This window comes from Camponotus floridanus, unplaced genomic scaffold, assembly GCF_003227725.1.
Source record: "Camponotus floridanus strain SB8 unplaced genomic scaffold, Cflo_v7.5 scaffold42, whole genome shotgun sequence".
NCBI lineage: Eukaryota > Metazoa > Arthropoda > Insecta > Hymenoptera > Formicidae > Camponotus > Camponotus floridanus.
In genome coordinates this window covers 1,135,809-1,160,600 of record NW_020229570.1, presented here as the reverse complement: position 1 = coordinate 1,160,600, position 24,792 = coordinate 1,135,809, and the positions used below count along the sequence as shown (strand labels likewise).

General features: G+C 30.9%; 3 protein-coding genes across 4 annotated transcripts; all 3 read right to left on the bottom strand.

Moving 5' to 3' along the window:
• Positions 1 to 1,384: 1,384 nt before the first annotated feature.
• LOC112638995 (protein PF14_0175-like) lies at positions 1,385 to 7,674 on the bottom strand. Its single transcript, XM_025411710.1, has 4 exons — positions 7,582 to 7,674; positions 3,479 to 5,443; positions 2,995 to 3,433; positions 1,385 to 2,913 (listed from the first exon to the last, which is right to left on the bottom strand). The coding sequence occupies exons 1-4, from the start codon at positions 7,594 to 7,596 to the stop codon at positions 1,385 to 1,387; spliced, it is 3,948 nt and encodes a 1,315-aa protein (XP_025267495.1). The 5' UTR covers positions 7,597 to 7,674.
• A 3,244-nt stretch (positions 7,675 to 10,918) lies between these two features.
• LOC105254537 lies at positions 10,919 to 15,969 on the bottom strand. Its single transcript, XM_011263293.3, has 3 exons — positions 15,921 to 15,969; positions 11,988 to 13,620; positions 10,919 to 11,523 (listed from the first exon to the last, which is right to left on the bottom strand). Exons 1-3 carry the CDS (start codon positions 15,942 to 15,944, stop codon positions 10,928 to 10,930), a joined length of 2,253 nt encoding a protein of 750 aa, XP_011261595.3. The 5' UTR covers positions 15,945 to 15,969; the 3' UTR covers positions 10,919 to 10,927.
• A 2,208-nt stretch (positions 15,970 to 18,177) lies between these two features.
• On the bottom strand, positions 18,178 to 23,075 carry LOC105254524. Of its 2 annotated transcripts, none has more exons than XM_011263281.3 (7): positions 23,028 to 23,075; positions 21,136 to 21,387; positions 20,546 to 20,810; positions 20,162 to 20,412; positions 19,553 to 19,945; positions 18,593 to 18,816; positions 18,178 to 18,508 (listed from the first exon to the last, which is right to left on the bottom strand). In XM_011263281.3, the coding sequence occupies exons 1-7, from the start codon at positions 23,028 to 23,030 to the stop codon at positions 18,424 to 18,426; spliced, it is 1,473 nt and encodes a 490-aa protein (XP_011261583.1). In that variant the 5' UTR covers positions 23,031 to 23,075; the 3' UTR covers positions 18,178 to 18,423. The 2 variants fall into 2 exon arrangements, with proteins under 2 accessions (XP_011261583.1, XP_025267503.1); XM_025411718.1 differs by lacking the exon at positions 23,028 to 23,075 and adding an exon at positions 21,943 to 21,998.
• Positions 23,076 to 24,792: the final 1,717 nt, after the last annotated feature.

Genomic DNA, 24,792 nt, shown 5'->3' with positions numbered 1-24,792 from the left:
TTATCATTTTTACAATCTTGCAACATAATTAATAAATTTTTACAAAAACAAATACATCTGCAATTTATTATAAGAGAAATAAATCCTAATAAAATATAATTATAAAATAAATTATTAATAGAAATTAAAGAAATTGGCATAGGATTGCACATAACTGTTTCCAAGGTTTCGACACTTCTTGTTGACATTATTTTATTCAAATATTGTCTATGTAAGAAAGAAAGAATAATAGAATTATATTATTTCTTTAAGAATTAATTATCTTGTTATTTTATTAAATAATATTTTTGTTTTGCAAAAATATTAAATTATTAAATATTTTTTAAACAATATTTCACTAAACATGTATTTTATCATATAAACATAATAAAAAAGTTATAAAATTAGAGATTATAACACAAAGTCTTTTTAATTTTGATATAATAATGTTTTTTCTTTGAGATAGTACATTAAATGTTTCTATTAGACTAGTTTTATAATAAAATTTAAATTCCAATCTGATTTTGTAATAGAAAGATTGGAAAAAGTACTATGAATATTAACATCATGCAATCATAAAAACATCTTATCTCGAGACTGTTAGTATAAAAACTTAAAAGATTGATTTTGGAAGCAATTTTTAAAGCAATAATGTCAAAAGTATAAATTAATTTATTAAATTTTTCTTTTTATATTATGATTTAAGAGAAGCATTTTTAATCTAAAAATTTAAGTATACACACATAATAATTAAATTATTCTGATATCAAATAAAAAGTATTTTAAAAAAAGTATCTTAAAAAAATATTTAATTCATTTAGAAATAAATTTTTATGCAGTTATATTTAGCTAGTAAAAAATGAAATTTTACTACTTACCTCTCTTCTGCAAAATTTTTTAATTTTTCCACGATATGAAAAAAAATTTATGTAATTTTTTTTATTCTTATATACGTTTTTACAAACAGATAAATGAAAAATATATCGATGAAAAAATAAAATAAGCGCAACAAACACTGTACAAATTACAAGATGTATATATTTTTTGTTTAAATTAATATTTACACATAATATTCGCTAGAACGTCTTACAAATGAGCGATTTTTCTTTCCTCTCGATTCGAGTGTTTCATACAAACACATTAACGATTAATTTTTCAATATTTCCGTATAAAATGTTACTTACTATAATTAATTACTCATAGCGTGAATAATGCGATCAATACTGAACACTATGCAGTTTTTATTGAGCGAATAAGAAAAAATTTGTCCGCTTTTCTTTTTTTATCGAACAAAAACATACTTATTACCTATTTCTAGTCTCTTGCGAGTAGATTATAAATCACGCGCAGATACAGTAAACGCATCTCGTGATCGAATATCTCGCTTATACTTTTGATTACGGATTTATGCGGTGCCAATCCCCGAATAAACTGTCTTATTGATAATCGAATCCGATGGCGACGCGACGTCGGACCTCTCATTCATGTAATCCTTTAGGGCGTCGTTATAAAACTGCTGCTGCAGCCGATGCTTTTCATTCTCGAAATATTCTCTCACCTGATCCTTGTCGCGAAAATAATTTTGTGGGCTTCTGGTAGGTAATTGTTTATTCTTCATCAATAAACCGAGCAAATTATGCATTCTGGGATGATTAATATCATAATTCTTGTTATTCGACTTGAATTCTCTCAGCATTTTATCAATTTCTGGTGACGCTGTAGTGAATGCTGTGTATCTATCAAAGGACGGTTGATGCTTAGAATCATAGTTGAATGTATCTGGATCAACATATAAATGTATATCGCTAGAGGACGATTGTAGACCGCCGTATTTATGTTGCAAATTGCTCGGTCTTGCCGGTCTTCTCGGATTATTTTTAAACCTCATGGATCCTGGTCGTTTCTTCGGCTTGTCGTGAAAAGGACTTGTCGAATGCGAAGGTTTCGATTTTGGTGGCGTGAGAAATTCCCTTATATGACTCTCATCTTTGAAGTTATCAAAATCGAAGGTCGAATCTTCCGGTTTACGTTTCTGATCTGGTTTAACAAGGCCATGATAAATATGTATCGGTCCATGAGGTCGAGTTTTCAGCAAATGTTCCAAGGTCGTTAGCAACGGATCTGGTTTCTTTTTATTCGAAGATTTTGGCGCATTAGTCGTGCGCACATTATGCATACTCTGATGCGCCTCGAGAGTGTCTTTATATTTTGACTCCTTCAAGGAAGCTCTTAATTTCTGCATTTCGAGTCTCAGCTTTGCCAAGTCACTCGCTTCGGAATCATTTTGACCGTTTTCCTGAGGTTTTCTATCATTATTCCATTTCTGTGAATTGTACATCGTCTTTAGAGATTCTTTAAACATCTCCTCAGCATACTTTTGCAAATCCGAGGTCAGCTTCGGCTTTACAATTAATTCGCTTTGCGCCGCGAGTGACGGTTTGAAGAAGTTACCTCCGGGCACGACGGGCACCAAGTTCAAACCTTGCTGAATAGGTTCGTGAATCGGTTTATTATTGAGAGCATTCTGATCTTTAATGATGTCAACGTTCGGGACAAAATTAATAGGATTAAACATCGGTTCCTGATTCTGGAACGTGCCTACTTGCTTAGCTTTATTCTCTGTCAACGAATTCACGTAATTTGGAAAATTAACAGTCTGTGGAGCGATCGTACTGAAAATTGGAATAGGCGTCGTCAGAACAGTAGTCGGATAGTTCATCGTCTGGAATGTCGTGTCAGTTTGACTTGGTTTAATGTTGGGATTTACGATTTCGACGTTTTTAGTACCCACGTTCGGAAGATGCGCGTTCCCTGATGATGGCTCAAGCGCATTCACGTTGTTAATATTGCTCGAATGACTAGCCGTGTTATCGATAGCCTGCAGTGTGATGCTGCCTAGTCTATGATTTTTTATCAAATTTTTATTTAATGAAGCTTGATGCATAGCATCCGCGCCGTTACTTTGTAGCTTGACATATTGCATCTGATCACGTGGCTGTTGCAAAATAAAATTACCATTTTGTTGAGGAATCAGCTGTTGAGTGTTTATGGTTATACCGTTTAAAGTCGCACCAGGTTGCAATATATTCGGCACTATTTCTTGAGGTTTCACAATCTGCTGCGTATTCGGATTCTGCAGATAGTAGGAATTGACGTTAGTCGGTTGCTTCTGTTCGTTTTGACCAACGGCTAGATTCGCGGAGGCTACAAAATTTGTGCCAGAAGCAGAGAACGCGTTCTTCTTATTCTGCGATTCCACGATCCTGCTTTCGGGCATTGTCTGACTAGGCAGCAGCGTGGGTGTCGTCGGCGAATTTTGTATCTGTAAATTACCATGATGTAAAAAATGTTGACCTTGCAATCCATGAGGATTTACATGTATCTGAGTTGTCTGAAGCGGCGTTTGCAGAAAATTCGGGTATGTTTGAAGAGTCGGTTGCGGTACTATCAGTTGCTGTATGCCAGAGTGCACTTGATTTATCGGCATCTGTTGAACGACGGTAGGAGCCGGCGTTATAGTAAACGTCGTTCGCGGCGTTACGTTGTTACTCTGCACATTCTGAACTCGTATATTCTGCAATGCTGGGCTCAGGCTGGATGTTAGGGCAAACACCGGTGTCATGGTACTTGGCAAATAGCCCCTCAGATTCTTGTTTTGTTCATTTGGATGAGGAAGAAAAACCTGCACAGGATTTTGGAAAGTATTCTGACCGACGATAATATCAGGTATCGGCGTGGAAACCAAATTCTGCAAGTTTACCAAATTCTTCGATAATTGAGCAAAATTCTGAGCAATAACAGGCTGAGGAGTATTTAGAAGAGGAGTAGTCGTGCTAAACGCTCCGATTGGTGCGACAGTGGCAACGTTTTGCAAAACTGCATTGGACATGTCAAAACCTTGACTATTACCTAACGCGGTTGCGTGATCGAAGTTCGCTACAGGTACGAAATTAATCAAGAACTTTGGCTTTTCAACCTGATTCAATTCGACTCCGTTTGAGCGAGAAACCTCGACACTCGGAGAGATCTGATTCCATGAATTGATTTTTGATCTAGAGCTATTTTGTGCTTTGGAGCTTTTTGTTTCTGTATTACTGCCTCTGGAACCGTATTTAACGTCCTCGACGCTCTCATCGTGATTTATACTAGGATCATTGAGCCATGGATTCGCCTTCACTTTATATCGGTGTGATCTTATTTTCGAGGAGTTGTATTTCTGCTTGTCTTCTTCCGTACTGTCGTTCATTGTGCCGCGATGTTCTTTCGGAAGTTTCCTAGAAGAATCACTATACGACGGACGTCTTCGAGTCTTCTGCACTCTCGGTCGCTCGATGTACTCGGAATAATCTGTACTTTCGTCCGAGAGATTCTTAGAGTCTTCCGTGCGATGATAACTACGTTGCCTGTTGTCATTATAAACTTGGTAGCGATTTGACATCTCCGAGCTAGAAGACTCCAAGGTTGTGTCCGGGGCGCTATTAAGCAGATGATTATCAAATTTCATGTCCGTTTTATGATTGTTCGCCTCAGTAACCACGACCGGCTTAAATCTATAATGTGTCCTGGACAATTGCGGCACATTATCGTAAGTTCCGCTATGAGCGAGTTCATTAACTTGATAATTCGTCCTTGATGAAGATGAGACCGTCGCTGCATTTTGTCCGTGACCATCGTAATTCGCGGCAACTTGCTGGCGATAATTATCAGTAACTTTCTCCTGCTCGTGCGTAATTTTCTTCGTATCTTGCGCGTCATACGAATATTGCGCGTAAGAATCTTCATCATTAATTTGCTGCGACTGCTGACCGTAATTGTGGGCATAGTTCCTGATTTTATTCCCTCTTCCTTCGTTCGAGCTCTCCGAAGAAGACGTGTTAGGGTCGCTGTCAGTCTCGGTGTTCACCGTGCTGCGTACATTCTCGTAAAATTCCTGGTAATTGGCCACCGCGGGAGTGTCATTGTTGATCTTCAGCAACTCGAATTCATTCGTCCGCCCTTCCTGGAAATCGAAAGACCTACGATTCGTCAACGATCCAGGATAATTCAAGAAAATCCTCGCTTCCGAGGAATACGCTAAGTCTTCCTCAAATTTTTTCGCCATCTCCGAGCTGTCTTGAGCACTTACGACATTCCTCGCGTTGCTCTCTTCAGACTCGTTCTCCTGCTGCTCAGAATCGTCGATCTCTGACGATGAGTCGTACGAATCAGGATCGTTATATGATGGAGAAACAGACGGCACGATAGGCACGAAACCATTAGAATTTTCATAATGTACCGTTGCGCTTTCTGACGACGATATGCTCGAATCTTGCTCTTGAGGATTTTTCGAATTCGTGCTCGAATGTTTTATAGCCTCTATTGTATTCTCCGATGCAGTTGCGATTTGATCGAAAATCTCATCACTTTCCAAGTTGGCGTCCTCTGTGCATCTTATTTGTGGCCAACTGAGAACCACCAATATGACCTACGAAAAATGAAGTAGTATTAAATTGCAGTTGAAATTTGATTAAATAAATTAATAAACTGCTTAATTAAATAAACTATCAATAATTACTAGTAAATTTACTTAAATAAAAATATCATAAATATTATATGATCTATAAAACTAAATATAACGTAAAATATAAAATAAGAATTAATTAAAGACATACGCAATGCAACGCAAGATTTTCATGTAGAATATATTTTCATCAAAAAACTACATTTTTAACTGAAAATGAAAATTTTATTACAAGGAATACATTTTTACATAATATATGGTATAATTAAAAAATTTCACAATATAATTGGCAATAAACAAGAAAAATTGCTATAAAAATATGAAAATTTTAAAGATATATCTTGAATATATCACACTTTTAAAGAAGAAAGTAACATATGCATTGCAAAGTTTGGATAGTCGCTCTATGTATGATAGTAAGCAGTGTTAATTGTTGTTTTGTCAAGGAGATGACCTAGAAAAGAAAAGCAGACTAGAAAAGTAAAATGCCAGAGCGTGTACGATAGAAGGACTGAATGTGCACGGAAGCAAATCTTCGTAGACTTTCTCACCGATTCATGAGCATTTGACAGTAATAGACCCTCCATGCAAGTATGATTGCTAAGTTAATAATTTTAAATAGCAAAAAAATTATCAAAGCTCGGAGTGTACAATTGTATGATAAATGACTTTTCCTTTATAAAATGCAGAAACACGCACAACTAACACATATCTCGACCGTTTAGAGAGTGCCGGTGAAAAGTAATTGCGGAGAAAACATAGCTAATTTAAACTATGTAATTCTTCATGCCTATCGTTAAACAAGTCGGTCGAAGTTGTCGATTGAAATAAACTCTCGTTAATATACCTGTCTTTATGTCTAATTAGAAACAGTCTCGGTTATCAAATTTGAAAAGCATTTAATGTTACTAATATATGTAAATAATAAGTTTTCCATAATTTTCAATATAATTTGTGTGCACGCTTTTATTTTACTTATCTGTACTTAAGTTTAATTACCTAATTATAACATTAACACATAATATAAATAAAAAGATTTTTATTAAAATTAAAAATATTTATTAAAAGTGCTAAATACTAGTCAATAAATTATTTTTAAAAGTCGAAGTATGTTTCAAGTTAATAAATTTAATTAGTTTGATTTGACATAATAATATATGCAATACTTTTATAAATTTGTAATTTATTTATAGTATATTTTTATCAGTATCTACAATAGTTAACAAAAAATATTTATTTAATTTTACAATTAAACTGCTGCAATTTAAATTAATAAATTAAACTTACTTATAAGTTATTTTTATAACTTTATTATTAAAATTTTTAACTAGTTACAAGGAAAGTATTTACTAATTATCGTAATCTTAATAGATCATAATACTATTCATAAGATAAGAAGCGCACGCAATGAAAAAAGTTTCTCCATCATGAATAAAATTATTTTTAATTTAATATGAATCCTAAGCATCTTTTTAAAGTAAATAATTTAAAAAGGATAAATGTTGTGTTTGTTGAGAAAGAAAAGAGAAAGAATAAGCATAAATCACATAACGATAAAAGTTTTCACAACAAAACATTAAAAGCGCAGTAATAAAAGAGCAATAACAAAAGAGCAATAACTAAAGTATAAAGCATTTTAGCAGTATATAGTGAAAGTATACATTTACATATACATATATATGTGTTTTAAAAAGAGTGATGATAGATGAATAAACCAAGCTTTAAGGATACTCATTCTACTCACCATAAAGAATACTTTTTTTCTATACATGTTACATGTTATTGAAAATATATTTTATAAATTAATAAATTATATATGAATATCTTCTAAAAATATTTTTCAATATTTTATCTATATGAGAAAATTCTGTCACTGACAAAATATTGAAAAATATTTTTAGAGGATATTCATATATAATTTATTCATTAATATATATATATATATATATATATATATATATATATATATAAAATTCTGTAGAAGGTTCTCTATTAGGTTCCTTCTTACTATTTATCTACACAGAAATTAACTGATTTTGTCACTACAATAAACACACAATAAACTTTACACTTTCACAAAGTACTTTAATCCAAGTACTTACATAATATAGGATCATTTTCGTCGAACGTGCTGACTCTTTGAGATCCCTCGAAAAATCAAACACAATCAAAAAGATCCGTGTGTCACACTATACTCCGCGTACACATTGATTTCGACCATTCGTTCTCCTATCCTCGCCTTATAATTCCAAGGACCCTGCGTGGCGAGCTTCCACGCGAGAACTGAGCCATATAGTAGATATGCGATTTTCTTTATACAGTCTGATGGCTAAGTGAAAAATATCGTTCTAAATATTATCCTGTAGACCAGACAGCGGAGGATACTTTCATTCGCGACACGCGAGCGAGCCAGGAGAAATGTTGTCCAATATATCGCAAAATGTGATGCCACTTTTCATTATTATAGAACTCGAGCAGCGAAATCACCATGTGCGGAAATGGATATGAGCAACGAGATGACATAAAGAATGGGACAGAATCATCTTCCAGTGCAATGCACATTTTACAAAAGAAGGCTGATTTGTAATCGAGATCATCATCTTTGAAAAATTCACGCGAAGGATGCTGTTGAGGAACATCATAAATCAAAGGAAAATAGCGCCAATGGCGATCTTCTGAAATATGTACGTGATAAGATGCAAGAAGCGCATCCAAGGATCTTGCATTGCGATTGCATCGATCATGAAATATACTTCCGGTGCTTCGCAGTTTCTCCAGTTTTCGGCTTCGACAGGACCAAACATAATTTGCCAATACTTTTCCCGCCGTAGTTTTATGCGCTCTAGAACACACGCATTACACCTGGTACGGCTACTTCTCCCAATACAGCCTACGAACGTAGATGAATGTCCGTGTGTAACACGGGCCGATCTTTTCCCTGCATGTATGTTTCGTGTTTGAGCGTTCAGTTTAATGCCTTGCGTTTAATTGCCGTAGATGCAACATAGATATCATCGACGCTTTTCGTTGTGAAAACGTAGAATTAATAACTACTGTAGCATGAGTTGAACGTCTTTTTAAACTTCTGTCAGATAATTAACGTTAATTGCCCGGTTCAACAGCCTCGATTACATCGATATACATGTATCGGATATACTTACATATGCACTATTGTGTGATGATAAATCTCTTTTATTAATTTGGAATATTTATAAATTATTATAAACATTAATACGTGCGTACACAAAAGAACGTTTACGCATTGTCCATATCGAATAAATACGTAATTGCGCCGAGTGATCACTGATGTATGACACATGGATTCATGATAATTCTTCCTGTAAAGGAGGAAACTTTTACTTTATTTATATATACTACATGATTATTTTAGAAAAAGTTAATAACTATGTTTCTAAACTGCATTATTGTTTGAATAAATAATTAGATGTCAGTCTAAAGTGCATCATTATTTTTCAAAATAATCAGATAATGTACACCATACAATATATCATATAGAATGTCCTTTTAATTAAATTTTTATAAGAATTGCTTTTTAATTGCGATTTTTATAACCAATTCTGAAATTCAGAGTAACTTTCTTTAAAAGTAAAAATATCGAAGAAAATCATTAATTATACATCTCTCTTATTTTTAATTTTTATTATTACTTATTTCTTTTTAAATTTTAAAATTTTATTGAAACAGTTTATTTTCGCAAGATTAAAGAATATTATATTTTATTACTTATTTTTTATAGAATTGTATTAAATTTATTGTTATCTTTGTTTCAATAGTTAATTATTATAAAATTGTATTAAATTTATTATTATCTTCGTTCCGATAGTTAATTATCTGAAAACTATATGAACATGATAACTGAAAAAAATCCTATATCTGATAAAAAATAATTAATAAAAAAGATATCCAGTAATTCATTTTTAAAGTTTTATATTTTTTAGATTTTATGGATTATTTAAGGTTTTTATAGTATAATATGCTAATAGTCGTTTTAGAAAGTCTTACTCCATAACTAAAATTTTAAATGAGTAAATTTGAGGCTTCAAGCTATATTAAATATGAGAAAGGAAATAAGAATACATAAAAACAGGAAATCATATCTTAGTAATCACATAGAGATTTTAATTTAACCATATCTTAATAATTATAGAGATATCTTAATAAATATAGAGATTCTAATTTATATTTATTTTGATTTAAATCATAATTCATTTATAATTCTTTGTTTTATATATAATTATTATTACTTTTAATTAATCTTTATATACAATCTTTATCTTTATTTAATAAAATATATATCACCATATATATATTTAAAAGAAGGAAACTTATTTGTAAAATATAATAGAAAATTTTTTAGATTAAAAGTTTGTGGAACCAATATAATATTTCCAAAATAAGCAACATTCGACAGGGTTTAAATTTAATTAATAAAAAATATGCAAACATAAAGTAGAAAGATTTATGTCTTTTTTTATAAAAACAATTAATTTATATAAAAGGTATAAATAATAATAACGTAATTTGTATAAAAAGTTGTATCTTATTTGGTTACTTTATTAGTTTACAATAATTCATATACAAGTTATGAGTATCTTAAATTGTGTAAAACTTAAGCACTACGATTCAAAAGGTACCTTTACGAAGTATAAAAATTTGGTTAATTTTTTATAAGTACATTCGCAAAGCCACATGTGTGCTTCGGTTACTACTGTTTTCCCGAGAACAACAAGAAGTATTAATACCAACAGATTCCGATTCTCAGCAAATCAGTAGCGCAGGTACATAATGTAGACATTATAATACATTGCACAAACCCATATTAAATACTATTACTAATATTCGATTGTCGATTATCTTATCGCTTCCTTTAATTGTTTCATGGCACGAAATGTTTTATTCGCGAGACTAAAATATAATTGCCATATAAAGTACAATAAAAAAAATATAAAGTAGAATTATAATTCTTTAATATTTTGAAATAAAAATCGTAAAAAAATTTTTTTATATGATAAATTTTGGATTTGATATCATTACTGGCAACTAATGTATCGTATATTGATCAGTCGTTTTGATTTAACTTTCGTGTTTGATTATATATCAATTATTTTCGTATTAATATATTTAACATTTTATGTATTTAATTTTTTATTTTAATTTGGAAAAGTTAAATTGATAAAAGATATAATATAAGTCAAAATAGATATCTTTGCCAATTAAAAAAATATAAATTTTTATTTTTATCACAATTAGTATAAAATGTCAATTAATAACATAATTATTGCTTTTTAAAATTTCAACTTTCTTTAAAGTATAACTCAATTAACGGAAAAATAAAAAAAAACGAATAAAACGAATAAATTGAACGATAGAACACGAAAGTTAAAGATTCTCTCTCTTCATAATTTTTTTCTGCTCTTTATCATTTATTCAGTTTTTAATTCTATAATTTTCGAACCTCGGATCCTCCACGATTTGCACACTCTTCACTTTCGGTCGGATTGCTGTGCGTTCGCCGTATTTTACGCTCGAGAGACTTTTCCCGACATCCGAATTGCTTGCTTCATAACTCGATCTACCGACGTAAGATTCCGTAGGATTACCAACTAGATCTTGAGTATTACTATTTTGTATCAATTGTACCAATTGTCGCAGTGGACTCGTGGATAATGGCTGTTGATCCTTTAGAAATTGATTACTGCCAAAATCATAATTGGTCGGACGTGCCAATTCTTCTATACTTCTGGCATATTGAAGAAGATATTGTTGCAGAAGGGCCTTTAAATTGATGTTTGGCGTAGCATTGTGTTGAATAGGTGGTACGCCGTCTACTCTTAAAATAATTACGGGTATCAGAGAGTTTCCGGTTTGCACAAAAGTCGGTCGCACATTGAGAATGGATGCGGGATTCTTGATGTACTGCGAGATCGATGGATTATAATTCAATAAGTCTCCATATTGCAGATTTGAATAATTTTCCAGATTCTTGCCGTTCGCGTTAATTTTCTTGGCTGAATTTTTGTGAGCTGAGAACATACAATCGTTAAATAAACATGATTCAATAAAAAAGATTGTGATAAGAAAAAATAATTATTCTTTGTGTTTTTTTCATATTTAATACTTAATTTTGGCCTCAATTTGTTTTATGAAATTTATAGTAATATATTTAAGTAGTATATTTAATATATTTTGAAGGGAATATGAAACTTTTTTAGCAGATCATATATATTGTAGCTGTATATGTAGCATAGTATATTACATAAAAATATTTTTTTATGACTGTTTAACTTCAAATTTCTCTAAATTATATATATTATTATTAATAGATTACTTTTGAGGCCAAACTCATATTGAGTATTAAATATTATAAAAAATAATTACATTTTTTTGCGGATGGTCAATTTTTTTAAACCATTGTATAATTATTATGCACATATATTATAATAAAATATAAAGAGATCATAAAATATGATGTAAAATATTAACTCACTCGATGATAGGAAAGCTTTGCTGGGCGTCGTACTCCTCGGAGCGCTCTCCGTGGTGTAAGAATCGATGTACTCCGGATTCGGACTGTTCACCATGTATTTCGAGATCGGTCGTCTCGTCGTTTCGTATCGATTCTTCCCATTTGACTTGACAGAATTCCCCAGCGGCGAAAGAGTTGTCGAATACGTGGAGACTCCGCTGCCGGTCCTCGTCTGCTGCGGAACAATCTGCTTCTGACCCACGAGATTCTGATAGCCCAATCGATACACCTGCTGCTGCGGCAGCCTAGACAGAGACTCGGCCGAGATGAACGGGGTCGGGGGACCGTTGGGTTCCGGCGATATCGGAAATTGCACCGGGCCTTGCGACAATACTCTGTTTTCCGTAGAAACGGACTCGTCGGTCTTCGACGCGTCCTGGGATCTGGCGGCCTGCAATGCCGCCAACGACGAGTACTCGGAATAAGTTTCGTACGTCCTGGGCGGCATGTCGGACACTCTACCGTCTGGATACTTCCAGAATATCTTGTTTTCATATCTGACATTATTCTCCACTGTGTATCTGGGCAAATTAGCGAACGATTCGATGTTCTGTGGGTAGCTGGATACATCGTCGGACGCAGAGGTCGAAGATTCCGTATTCGAAGTAAGTCGAATGTAATCGTGAGAATTCACTTTCGATCGAACGTCAATGTTTTCTAGGAAAGCAGTATCGACGGGATTAGTTGTCGAGGATTCCGTCGAGCTTTGCACCGAGTAACCTTGCACGTTTATCGCATGCTGATTACTCTGTCCAAAGTATCTCTGAGAATTAACTTCGGCATATGATGGTGAACTTGGTGTGACGTAAGCGTATCGACTTGAGCTGGAGACCGTGTAAGTTTGCGGACTCGGAGTGATGTAACTCGTCTCCCTTTCCGCGGAATTTAGCACCAGAGATCGCGGTGTAGTAGAAGCGTAGGTGTCGTCTCGATAATCCACATTTGAGTACGTTTCGACGGGAGGTCTCGCGGATGAGGAGAAGCCTCGATATCGCTCAGAGTCGGACGTCTTCGTCAATTTCGTTCGCAGCCCGAATACGGGCTGAGATATCGTCGCAGGATTATAATACTGATAGCCTGCCGGACTCTGGAAGTTCAATCTGGTCGAGTCATGGTTTTCATACGATCCCTGCTGGGATCTAAGATCCGCGTACGAATCGGGTACTGGTTTCTGAATGCCCGATGATGGTATCTTTTCAATTATGGTCCTCGGCAGGAACGGGCTGATGGATTCCTCTATGGACACGGTGGTTCCGGTTTTCCCGGCGGGAAAGTAATAATTGTACTTCCGCGGGGCGTGCAGGAAGTTCCGGTCGAAGCCATAACCAAGGTTATTGTTAACGGTGCGTTTCGACTTTTCATCGGCGGTCTCATTATCGCTCGTGCTGTTATCAAAATCTAGAAGAATTATCGGTGGCAAAATAGGCATGATTTTCTCAATGCTGTCTTGTTCTTGCTCTGCACTCTCGCCATTATTTGGAACATCGTCTGCAACGAAACGCTCGACATTGTCCGAGTCGTTCACCTTGATCTTTCTGCTTTCTGTAGTTTTTGAGTTGCAGAACGTTCCGAGTGCCAATAGAAATGCAACGATCTGAAAGTCAGGGACATGTGTAAGAAATCGCGGCGAAACGATGTAACAATGTATTGGTCATCGATCTCGATGCTACGATAATGGCGATCTTTACTTTCACTTTTCTTTCCTGTTTGTCGAGTACGTATGATTGCTTCGAGGAAATTCCGGTTGAATTTTTTCAAACATAATGAAGCATAACATGTTAAAGAATATAATAGCGCTTGTGTTATTTATCAATATTTCTCTTAATAAGATAGCTTTATATAATTGTGAAGACGAACAAGTATATAATTGCAATCTTGAAGGGAAACAGCCAGAGCGGATATGGAAAGGTATTTTTGTAGGGTCAGAGTCAAGTGTGTCGGCCAACATTAAAACAGGTTTCATTCACCGCGCATTTGCAATTTTCACCGCTTTCTTTAAACATTTACGTCGTAACATGATACATAGTTGAAAGCACCGTACTTTTCATTTAAGAAAAACTGTACAAATAATTATAAAGAGAATTAATGAAAACTTAATAATATTAAAATGATTGTATAATAAGGAAAAACATTAATTAAAAGGAGACAAATAGGAAAAAATAATGAAAATAACAATTTATTTAAAAGTAAATGGAAGGCTCGAAATAAGAAAAGTGACATAAAATTTATAAAGAATTTATTTTCTACTAGGTTCTATTTAAATTTATTTACATTTATTTATTTTGACGTATATATTTTCGATATGCTCTAATATATTATTTTGAATATCTAATATATATATATTTAAATAAATAAGAAGCTAAAATAAAAAGCTAAAGAAAGCTAAAATAAAAAGATAAAAGCAAATTGAACATGATATTCATATATTACAAATAAAATTTGAATGACATTTAATATTTTTCATAAAATCACATCTATTTTCAAACATCGAAAACAGGGTATGTTTTCAAACAAATCGTATCGATCAAGTCCCTTCCCATGATTTTCCGAATGTAACCATACCGGCTGCTTCCAGCGCTGCAATTCCGGCGTTAATGACCCAATAAATATTCAGTACGCGACATGAATGAAGAAGGATGAGTGCGCGATGCGTCGAAAGCAACCGTTCATCAATGCGCCGTTCGAATCGAAATTGACGGCAGTTGAAATGTAAAAACACCAGCGACATGTTGCAATCGAGGAGATGGCAGATTTCACGCCGATCTCGCGACGTCTCGATCGTTACGTCGGTGCGAAACCGCACGTTACCTAATGCCGAAAACCGCGGTCGGATCCCCTCGCGATGAATAATCGAGAGAAAGAGAGAGATCATGCATCCCCAATGGACTTTCACTGACTTACTCAAGAGCACATCTGCCGTGGCTACTTTATCGTCGCCTCCTCATATCGCGACTGTGCGACGTAAGAAAAAATCCAAGGCACTTTCACCGTAATTATCCGATTGAATCCAGGAAACGTTTGTGTGATGATCAAGAAAAAAGAATTTTTCGAGGCTTATTATACATTGAAAAATGACAGCGGATATCGGTCGCCGAATTTCTGTTAAAATATTCCCCACAGATTTTCAGTATTAAAGCTTCAATCGAAGAGATTAAATTTGTGTAGAACAGCTGCAACAGGGATTTTGTGCGATCAATTCTGCCAATAACGTATTATTCACGCGCGACTATCAGTTTTTCGATTGTATGTACAGCGTTGGTGACGTTTCGTGAAAAATGCAATTTCGTTATAATTATAGAATGTTTCATTATTAGGGATTATTAATAGAATATTAATATTAGATAATATAAGAAAATACTGTTTTTCAATTATCTTTGCTCCAATAATTTTTGTGAAAGAAAAGAGAAGAATAAAATGTTATAGTGAAAAAATATATGTACATATATTACGACACTGGCAAAAGAGTGCAAAAAAGAGAGAGAGAGAAAAAGGCGACCTTGTTTTTACATAATACTTTGTATTTTATCATATTAATATAATGTAGAAAAATATAGTATCTTTAGAAAAAAATTAATATTAATTAAAATAACTAATGGAAAAATAATAAGTTTTAGTTTTATTAACGAAACGTTACTTTACTTTATTGTTTTTAATTACAGAAAAAAATTACAGAGACGTAGAATAAACGTAACAAACCATATTTTTATTAAATAATGTTTGATAGATTGTGACACACATATGTAATTAATTCATAACACATTACGATAACGAACACGCTATACACTAATGAGCACTAGTGTTATTTAATAATGTGTAATGAAATGAAGATGTTAAAGAAGAGGAGTTTCCTGTAGGACATTAAATACCGGGGGCAAGTTTGATTCAAGTACTTACATATACTTTAGAGACAAGACTCATGACGGCCGACCTTAAACCTGCTGGCTTGGCGAACTTGTCGTGTATGTTTGATACTGATGAAGCTGAGGCCAGAACATCCCACCTTATATGCCCTCGCTCCTGGTGTGAGAGAGATACCATCATTATAGTTTCACCACAAGCGAAACGAAGCTATTCGTTCGATATGGGAAGACATCTGCCAGTAGCGTAGTGATTTCTGACAAATCAACGCAATGATCACGCAACCCTTTTTCTATTACGCAAATTAATCTACCGCATATCATATTTTAATTTAAACTAAAAAGGTCAGTCTCGAATCTCATAAAAAAAGAGATGTTAAGAATGTCCCCGATCGTTCATAAGCGAATATGTTAATCTAAAATATATCTAAAAGACTCTATATGAAAAATAAAATTCAGCCGTCTTCGAAAAATTACTTTCGTTATTCATAACGAACACAGCCCATATATTATCATATATTTAAAAGTATAATGTATATGGGATGCAGCGCACATTTAATTCCATTTTAGCTTGAACATATCGCGGAATGTATCTGCAGAAAAGGCCAGTAAATTATGCATTTATGAAAAAGAAAGCATCTCTTGTGTGCATAATGCGGAATTAATGACAAAGTGGCAATCAGAATTTCAAGCGGTTGAATTCGGAGCGCCTACACCGTTGAACTCGTCTTCGTGGCATCAGCTTTCTCATATAAAGGACTCTCTGATATGCAGCTCGCGTAAATTCTTACAAAAGCGTTCCTTGACATTAGATACCTCCCATCATGTATAACATCTTAATATCAACGCAATTCGTTTCAGCGAAGATCGCAAAACTGTTACAAACAGACACAAACTGTCAACGCTGATCAATAATTTTATACGCTCTTAGACATACTAATTGCCGATAAAGAACTTTATCGTTTTCACATTCTCAGTGTAATAAACTCTTTATAGTTGTACAAGCTATATAATCTTCTGATCTATCTTTTCTAATAATAGCATAATAAGTAATTTAATTTTTGCTCTTTATTTTTTACATGATTCATCACTATTTTAAATTGACATTATCATCTTAATATTTTACGATGAAGTTTTTACGATGAAGTTATGTACAGCAGATTTTAAACATACACATATATTTTTCTTTGATTTTTCTTTTGTCATAGAATAAATTTGTATAAAAATAAAACCGATAGAATCTTGAAACTAAAATAATTGCACTATGAAAAGTAGTTTAAATTTATTGATAATTTTTATAATATCAAAAGAATTAATTATCTAGTATTTTTGAATGATGTGCTCAATAAATCAGACATTGAATATCAAATGAATCAGACATTGAGATCAAATAATATTTTAATATTATTTACTTATCTAAAATTTATCTTGCTTTATCTAAAATTTTTAATATTAAATTTTTAATATTAAAAAAAACAATATTATTTATATTTAAATAATTATTTATATTTAATATACAAATAATTAAATTATTTATATAAATAAAAATAAATATTTTTAAAATAAGTAACAATATTATTATTATTTCATCTTTATTATTATTTATCTGTAATTTTTAGGTGTTTGTTATTAAAATCATATATCATGTATAAGACAAAAAATGACGAAAGTATATTATAATGACAAGTTAATAGAATTAAATTAAGAAATACATAATTAAAATAGAAATAAAAGAAAAAATGTATAAAAAAATCATTGTTATTTAAAAATAAAATTGTAAAAATAATATTTGTACATGTAAGAAAGCAAATTTAAGTAATTTATAGTAATAATGATTATGTGGTGATAAAATTTAATATAATCAATTTATTTTAAAATTATTTTAGATTTCTGATTAAATTATTTGTAAAAATGTAATTAAAAATATATATATTGAAGAAATAATAAATAATTGAATGCAAATAATAATAAATAAAAAATGTCAGTATAAAACAATTCAATTTCTTATTATTTAATTATAATTATAATTAGTATGTACTTATACATGTCATTTTATTACATACTATATATTTTATTAGAAAAACATACAAAATACGTCGGTATTCTATCAAAAATAAAAAGCGTATTTTAAAAAATAAACAAAAGCATCTATCTAATTAATTATAATATGTTAATGTATATTAATTATAGAAAATAATTATTTGTATTACTACTAACACTTTCATATGTTTCTACAAATCTATAACTTGAAGAGAAGGTTTTATCATTTTTTTTTTATTTCAATTTTTATTGAAAAATATTAAACACGAGATACGCCGTTTACTGAGCGTGTCCCTACAAACATTAAAAGAGAACAATATAAAAAGTTGCGAAATCTCCAATGAAAGACTAGATGCGATGATGCCGCTGATTTCCAGTTAGCATATCTTCGTCCGCAAATATGCCTCGGTCGTCATAATTACTAATAATCATGTTTTTATACTGTACTGACCCTTGTGTATGACATTTGTCAATTGTCAAATCGTTTACAGAGATTCTCGTCATTCGGATTTGCGCTTCTTAAGTGCAAAATTTACTTTTGACGGAAGAAAACCCCCTTCCAGTTTTATTGGTCTTTCTACGTACCTAGAATTGTGACAAATTATTAAAATATTAAATATTTTTATATTTATATTTTAGCAATCCTGTGATTTATTTTCGCTATTATACCTGGCGGTATCTTGTGCAGCGATGACTTTACTCGGAATATATGTATCAAGTAGTGACCTTGGCTCTGTGGACAAGGAATGATCTTGCACTGACAAGGATTGATCTTGCACCGGCAAAGATTGTTCATCTTCCGTAGAAACAGGTTCCAATTGTGTAATGCCGGATTTGAAGTCTTGTGGAGGCAATTGCGGTGGTACGAAGTGAGTCTTAGGTTCTTCAGGCACCTATCCCCAGAATATGTTTAAATAAAGTTAATACTTGTATATCGTCGAATAAACTAATTAAAAGAGAATCTCAGAATTTACAAAATACGCAAAAGATATTTAAAATATATAAATATAATATAATATAAATATAATATAATATAAATATAATATAATATAATATAAATATAATATAATATATATAATATAAATATAATATAACATATAATATAAAATATCTCTAAGATATTTCAGTTTTTATATTTTAAAACGCAATAAATGCTTCAGTGAAAATCAAAAAAGGAGTTATTAAAATAACAAAATGTATAATAATTCTCTTACTACTTCTATAAGAAAGATATTAAAGTTTTTTTTATGAAAAATAACACACGCTTTCCATCCATTAAAGTGCAAAAATGTTAGAGATTAAAAAACTTACAATACATAATATAGCATATAATAGCATATAATTAGTATTGTACAGTAAAAAAACTAATTAAATTATGTTAATTAGTTAGAAATGTCATTAATGATATCGTTCTCGTAATTTGAAATTTTAATTACAACCCTCTTTGACAAGTTAGAAGTTAAAGTATTATGTTTGTATAAAACTATCAATTCCATTATAAAACTAAACTCTAACTTTTTATCATATCTAAAATATATATTACACAACGTAGTCGAAGTTATAAATTATTCTGTTGGAATAAAACGACAATTTTGTTGCAAATTTATTTCAATTGTCTATCGTACAAACCTTAACATAATTTTGTGGAGGATCTTGGCTGATTTGCTCCTGTACAACATTTTTGGGCGCTTCGGAGACAATCGTCGGTGTAACGTACTGTAATTGTTGGGTTTGATATTGACTCACTTGTCCAGGGAGAGAATTATCTTGAATATATGCTGGTAAACGAGTATAAATATCGCTGTAAGCAGCGGCAGGATCGGTGTAAACTATGCCAGGCTGCGTGTAAACTAACTGCTGTACATATTGTGGTTGCGACGGCATGATATAAGCTTGCGTGTGCAACAGCGTCTTTCCTTTAGCAGGCGATTGTTGGGATTGCACGTATACAGGCGTCGTCAGTAGCGTGGATAAATTAATTTTCTTTGACGTAAATGGGACAGTATTAGATACTTTTGATGCCTGAAACATTTATAATTATATGATAAATTTTATAATTAACGTACCAACAATTTATATAAAATTTATATAAAAATACTATAAATTTATTTACTTATAATGTAGAAAAAAATTTAATTTTCTTCTTATTTTATTAAAATCATCATATGCAATATTGTGATTATAACTATTTATATAACAATTGCGTGCGCTGGCTTCGAAAATGCGAATTAAGCTTACTTTGATCCTTGTTGGCACAAATGTTGTTGGCACAATTGTAGAGTAAGATGTTTTTGCGGGAGAAACCAATTGTTTTTGATTATATACGGGAGCGTATACGGGTATGGAAATTTGTTGAGCCGCATTGTTGGCTAACTGATGTAACGGAGGTTGCACTAATCCGGCACTTTTTCCGCTTGCCAAAGAATTAATATTCAATTGGGGGTAATAAGAAAGCAGCTGAGTCACCGGAACATCGAGGTAAACAGGTTCTGCAAATAAGAAAGCGCATTTGAATATCAAAGTTATTTGCAATATGTATAATTAATAAAACCAATTTTATTTAGATTTTTAGAAAAACATTTTATGTTTTTTAAACATATTTTAAACATATTTAGTTTTTACCTTTATTAATGGCTTTTGTGTACTTTTCTGTGATTGCTTTTTGTTGAATACTTTGAACCTGATTGCCTACCACAATTTCTGGTTGATAATTTAATTTTTGAGATTCGAAGGCAACATCTCTCGCCGGTATTTCTGTTTGCTGTTGATATCCCCCGTAATATTGTATTGATGGGATATTTTGCTGTGGCAAAATTTGGCTTGGCTGCTTATACTGTACTTCTTGTACAGCATATTGATTAGGTTGAACATATTCTTCGGGTGGTAGCTAATAACAAAAACAAAATAAAGAAAGTAAAAACTTCAATAAATTAAAATAATATTATTTTATAATAAATGTGTAACACATTATTGAAAGTAAATACGTATTATCTGATATAATTTTTGAATATTATATAAAAAATATTTCTTCTATGTATATTTTTCGATGACAATATGTATAATATTACAAAATGTATAATATTACAAAATTTATATTAGAATTTTTATAAAGATTTGTTGATAAGGAAACAATATACAAAATAAAAACATAAAATAAAATATACAATATATCAAAAATAAAAATTTATGATTTAATTGACTTAATATCTTACGCTATATTTTACATCTTGCAGTCTCTGGGGCTGGATATATAATTCGGAATTACTATCCAAAGTACTATATTGATTCGGTATTTGATATTGCTGCTGATTGGATTGGACGGCGTATTTCGTTTCATCAGTCTGGATATTCTCGTTCTTAGCTTTATTCTCAGCCTTCAGATTATCCCTCTCTATATCTTCTAGATTAATTTTCTTCTCGGCACATGCAACCGTTACGAGCAGACCCAATATTAAATAGACTTTCTGTAATCAAAAGAGAAAGTTAAAATTGCTATCGATCATCAACGCATTTTTCTTTCTCTTCCTCTTTTTTTAATTCCACATTTAATTGTGCATAAACCTGCAATAATATATAGATTATTAAGTATCAGATATAGATTATTAAGTATAGATTATTAAGTATCAGATTATTAAGTATCAGATTACTTTGAAAAATTAGTTTGTTTCAAAAATTAGAAAAACTAAATTATTTTTCTGGAGGCATAAAAAAGAAATTTTTCTATTTAAATGTTTTGAAAGTATTGATAATATTTATATTAATTTAATAAAAGATAAATTTTATTAATTTCAATATAATCCGTTGTCGAAAAAATGAGATCATTAATTCATAAAAAATATTTTTATCTTTTATTTAAAATAAAGTCTATAGAAATTTAACAAAGTTGTTTTGCAAAAATATATTATATGCATAAAATAAAATTAAGTATTACAAACAATGAATAAGCAATGATAATCGATATACATGAAGCATTCATTATCGGCTAATTACATTTATTCGATTTTTTGTTGATCGTTTACCATTATCGTTTCCGGCAAAAACGTATTTGCACACTTTCACTGCACGCGAAGTTCTGGGTCAAACATCCGGTATGGACCACTCTTATATAGATTGTACTGCCCCGCCTCTCGAACAAGGCAGGCCACACTTCCCCCGACAAGTGTATCATCAAACTCACACAGGTATATACATCTTTCTCCTTTTTTTATTTTTCATAACTGAATTTTCACACATTTTATAGTGCCATGAATCAAGAAAAAGCTATACATAATAGCTATTTTAGAAATACTAATTGCCATTACAAGGAGAAATGATTACTTTAGGTGAGTGAAAATAAATGTATAAAACTCCCAAGATTCACTATTTATTATTTATTAAAAATAATGATTTATTTATCATAATTTATAACTTATAGTAATAATTTATAATTTATAATTTATAATTTATAATTTATAATTTATAATTTATAATTTATAATTTGTCTGATTATACTTGTAATTATATTTTGTATATGATATAATTTTAATTTTTCAAATTTATATTTTTGTATGGTATAATACCATTACTATCAAATGGTTTAAAATTTTTTTATGTAAAATGTGAAATATTTCTATTAGAAATTAATAAGCAAATAATTATCATTTTATTATATATCTTTAAATAATTAAAATTAAATTTATAATTTATATTTTGCATTTTTTAAATAAAAAATTATTTACAATTGTCAATTTTAATATTATATATATATATATATATATATATATAGTATATAAACTAGCTTACAAAATTGTATAAATTTTAAACATTTTTGATAAAATAGAAAGTTTTATTTAATAAAATGTATTACTTATATCATATATAGAAATATATAAATAAAATTTTCTTGTTTTTATTTTATTCACAAAAATTTTAATTTATAAATTTAATTAATACATATATTTTCTTAAAAGAAAATTTATGAATACGTTTTTATCTATCTATTATTAAATAACTCTGTTACAGAATTCTAATCTATTTTTCTCTACATTATGCATTTTTTCAATTATGTAATGGTATTATCTCACTGAATTATTCAAATAGAAATATTTAAAAAGCATATACTTACCATGTTGCAAATATACCAAAAAATACAAACACGACACAAGGACCTAGCTCTACTCTATAAAACCGAAGTAGATATGTGTTCTCTTATATAGCCTTTACCCCTACCCGCAGCAGCCCCTGTCGAGTAACACTTCTCTTCTCGATTAAAGCGTGTGTGATAATCCGTGTCGGCCGTGGATCACGTAGAAGAATATGGTCGCGATTTGAGTAAAAGTGAAGATATTCAACAAATTACTTCCTCGCCATTTCAGAATATGTAACTGGATCTCACTTCAGAAAGATTAATATCTCAAAAACTTAAAATCATAATATAATATATGTTAGAAATTAATTTTTATATCTTTTCAATTATTTTAAAACAATGAAATAATAAAAACTGTATTCTTAGTAAGATATTATGTAATTATAAAAGCTAAATGTTTCGAAAAAATGTATATAGTTATATTAACGTTTATTATTAAATGTATACAAATAGAATAATTCAATTGAGTAATTTCAGACTTATACTTTCATGTACGAAACATTCTCACATTGTATAGTGCAAAAATAAATATCATAATTTTAAATGATTAATAAGTAAGGAAATGTTATTTTACTTGGAATGGATTTTATTTTGCATTCATTAAATGGAAAACTAATCTTTTTATAAAAAGAGAGACACGACATCTTCGTTACGTCGTTAGGACAAAATTAACAGGAAGAAAAAAATCGGTTATTAAATCGCAATCTGCTAAGAACGTGATATATCGTCGAAGAAATCAAGATAGAAACAAACTTCACGTACTTAATCATTATCGTCTTTCTACACACAATCGTAGCAAGCAGTAATCTACAGATCGCACTAAAGTGCGTTAATAAACTGACGATAGTAGTAAAACTATCAGCATTAAAAATCTCCGCGTAAATCGCTTCCAGTTTTTTGTCGTCATTAAACCATGATAATTATTGCGCTAGCTTATTCAGTGCATTAAATTGCTAATTTACTAAGTCAATGCGTTTTATTTCTACATTTGATAAATAAAGTTTACAATGGAATATGCTATATACTAAATGAAAAAATTTAAGCGTATCTGATATTTCAAGAATAATTTTAAAAGAAAGTACATTAAAGCTTTCGAGATTGGCACTTTCATTTTTCTTTTAATTTTAATGATGATTATCTTGTTTAATAACATTTTAAATTCTTTTGATATAAAAAAATTTAATAAATTCTGTAATACTTATTAAAAGTTAATATTATGTCAATTCAATTTCAGCGAATTTTTAAGTAAATACATGTAAATAAATAACTAAAATAAATGTAAATAAGTAATAAAATATTGAATTAAATCAATTTGAATTAATGTTTAATCGAGAATTCTAATTTATGTTTTATTATGATCAAGATATGTTATTTACAATCATCAAATATTTTGGATACAATCTCCTGTTTATTAATTCAGACTCTACGTAATGAGAAACAAACGCTAACACCGGTGTCGAACAATGGAGAGAATGATCAATGTCTCGCAGGAAACGGTGGTTTCCGATTATTGAACGATATAATAGCGTACGCACTTGTGGAAAAGCGGATTATTCTCACCACTGCGTGTCTAATAATCGCATGCGAGATTGAGCTGTGAGATCTGGACATGCGATCTCGTTGTCCAATTCAAAAGCGGTCATATTCATGTAAAACAGACAAATTTCAAAATAATTCGTCGAAAATTATTCTGATAATAAATTTATATATATTTTTTAATATTATTGTACATTTAATCAATATT

Excerpts from the sequence above, each read along its gene's own strand:
- LOC112638995 (XM_025411710.1), bottom strand. Across the intron at positions 3,434-3,478 it reads CTATAACGCCGGCTCCTACC|CAACTGATAGTACCGCAACC; the intron begins GTCGTTCAACAG and ends TCTGGCATACAG. Across the intron at positions 2,914-2,994 it reads GCTGATTCCTCAACAAAATG|CTTCATTAAATAAAAATTTG; the intron begins GTAATTTTATTT and ends CTATGCATCAAG.
- LOC105254537 (XM_011263293.3), bottom strand. The coding sequence starts at position 15,944 with ATGAGTCTTGTCTCTAAAGTATAT. Across the intron at positions 13,621-15,920 it reads GTCTTGTCTCTAAAGTATAT|ATCGTTGCATTTCTATTGGC; the intron begins GTAAGTACTTGA and ends CCTGACTTTCAG. Across the intron at positions 11,524-11,987 it reads CAAAGCTTTCCTATCATCGA|CTCACAAAAATTCAGCCAAG; the intron begins GTGAGTTAATAT and ends GTATGTTCTCAG.
- LOC105254524 (XM_011263281.3), bottom strand. Across the intron at positions 20,413-20,545 it reads CACAAAAGCCATTAATAAAG|AACCTGTTTACCTCGATGTT; the intron begins GTAAAAACTAAA and ends TCTTATTTGCAG. Across the intron at positions 18,817-19,552 it reads CTCCACAAAATTATGTTAAG|GTGCCTGAAGAACCTAAGAC; the intron begins GTTTGTACGATA and ends TTCTGGGGATAG.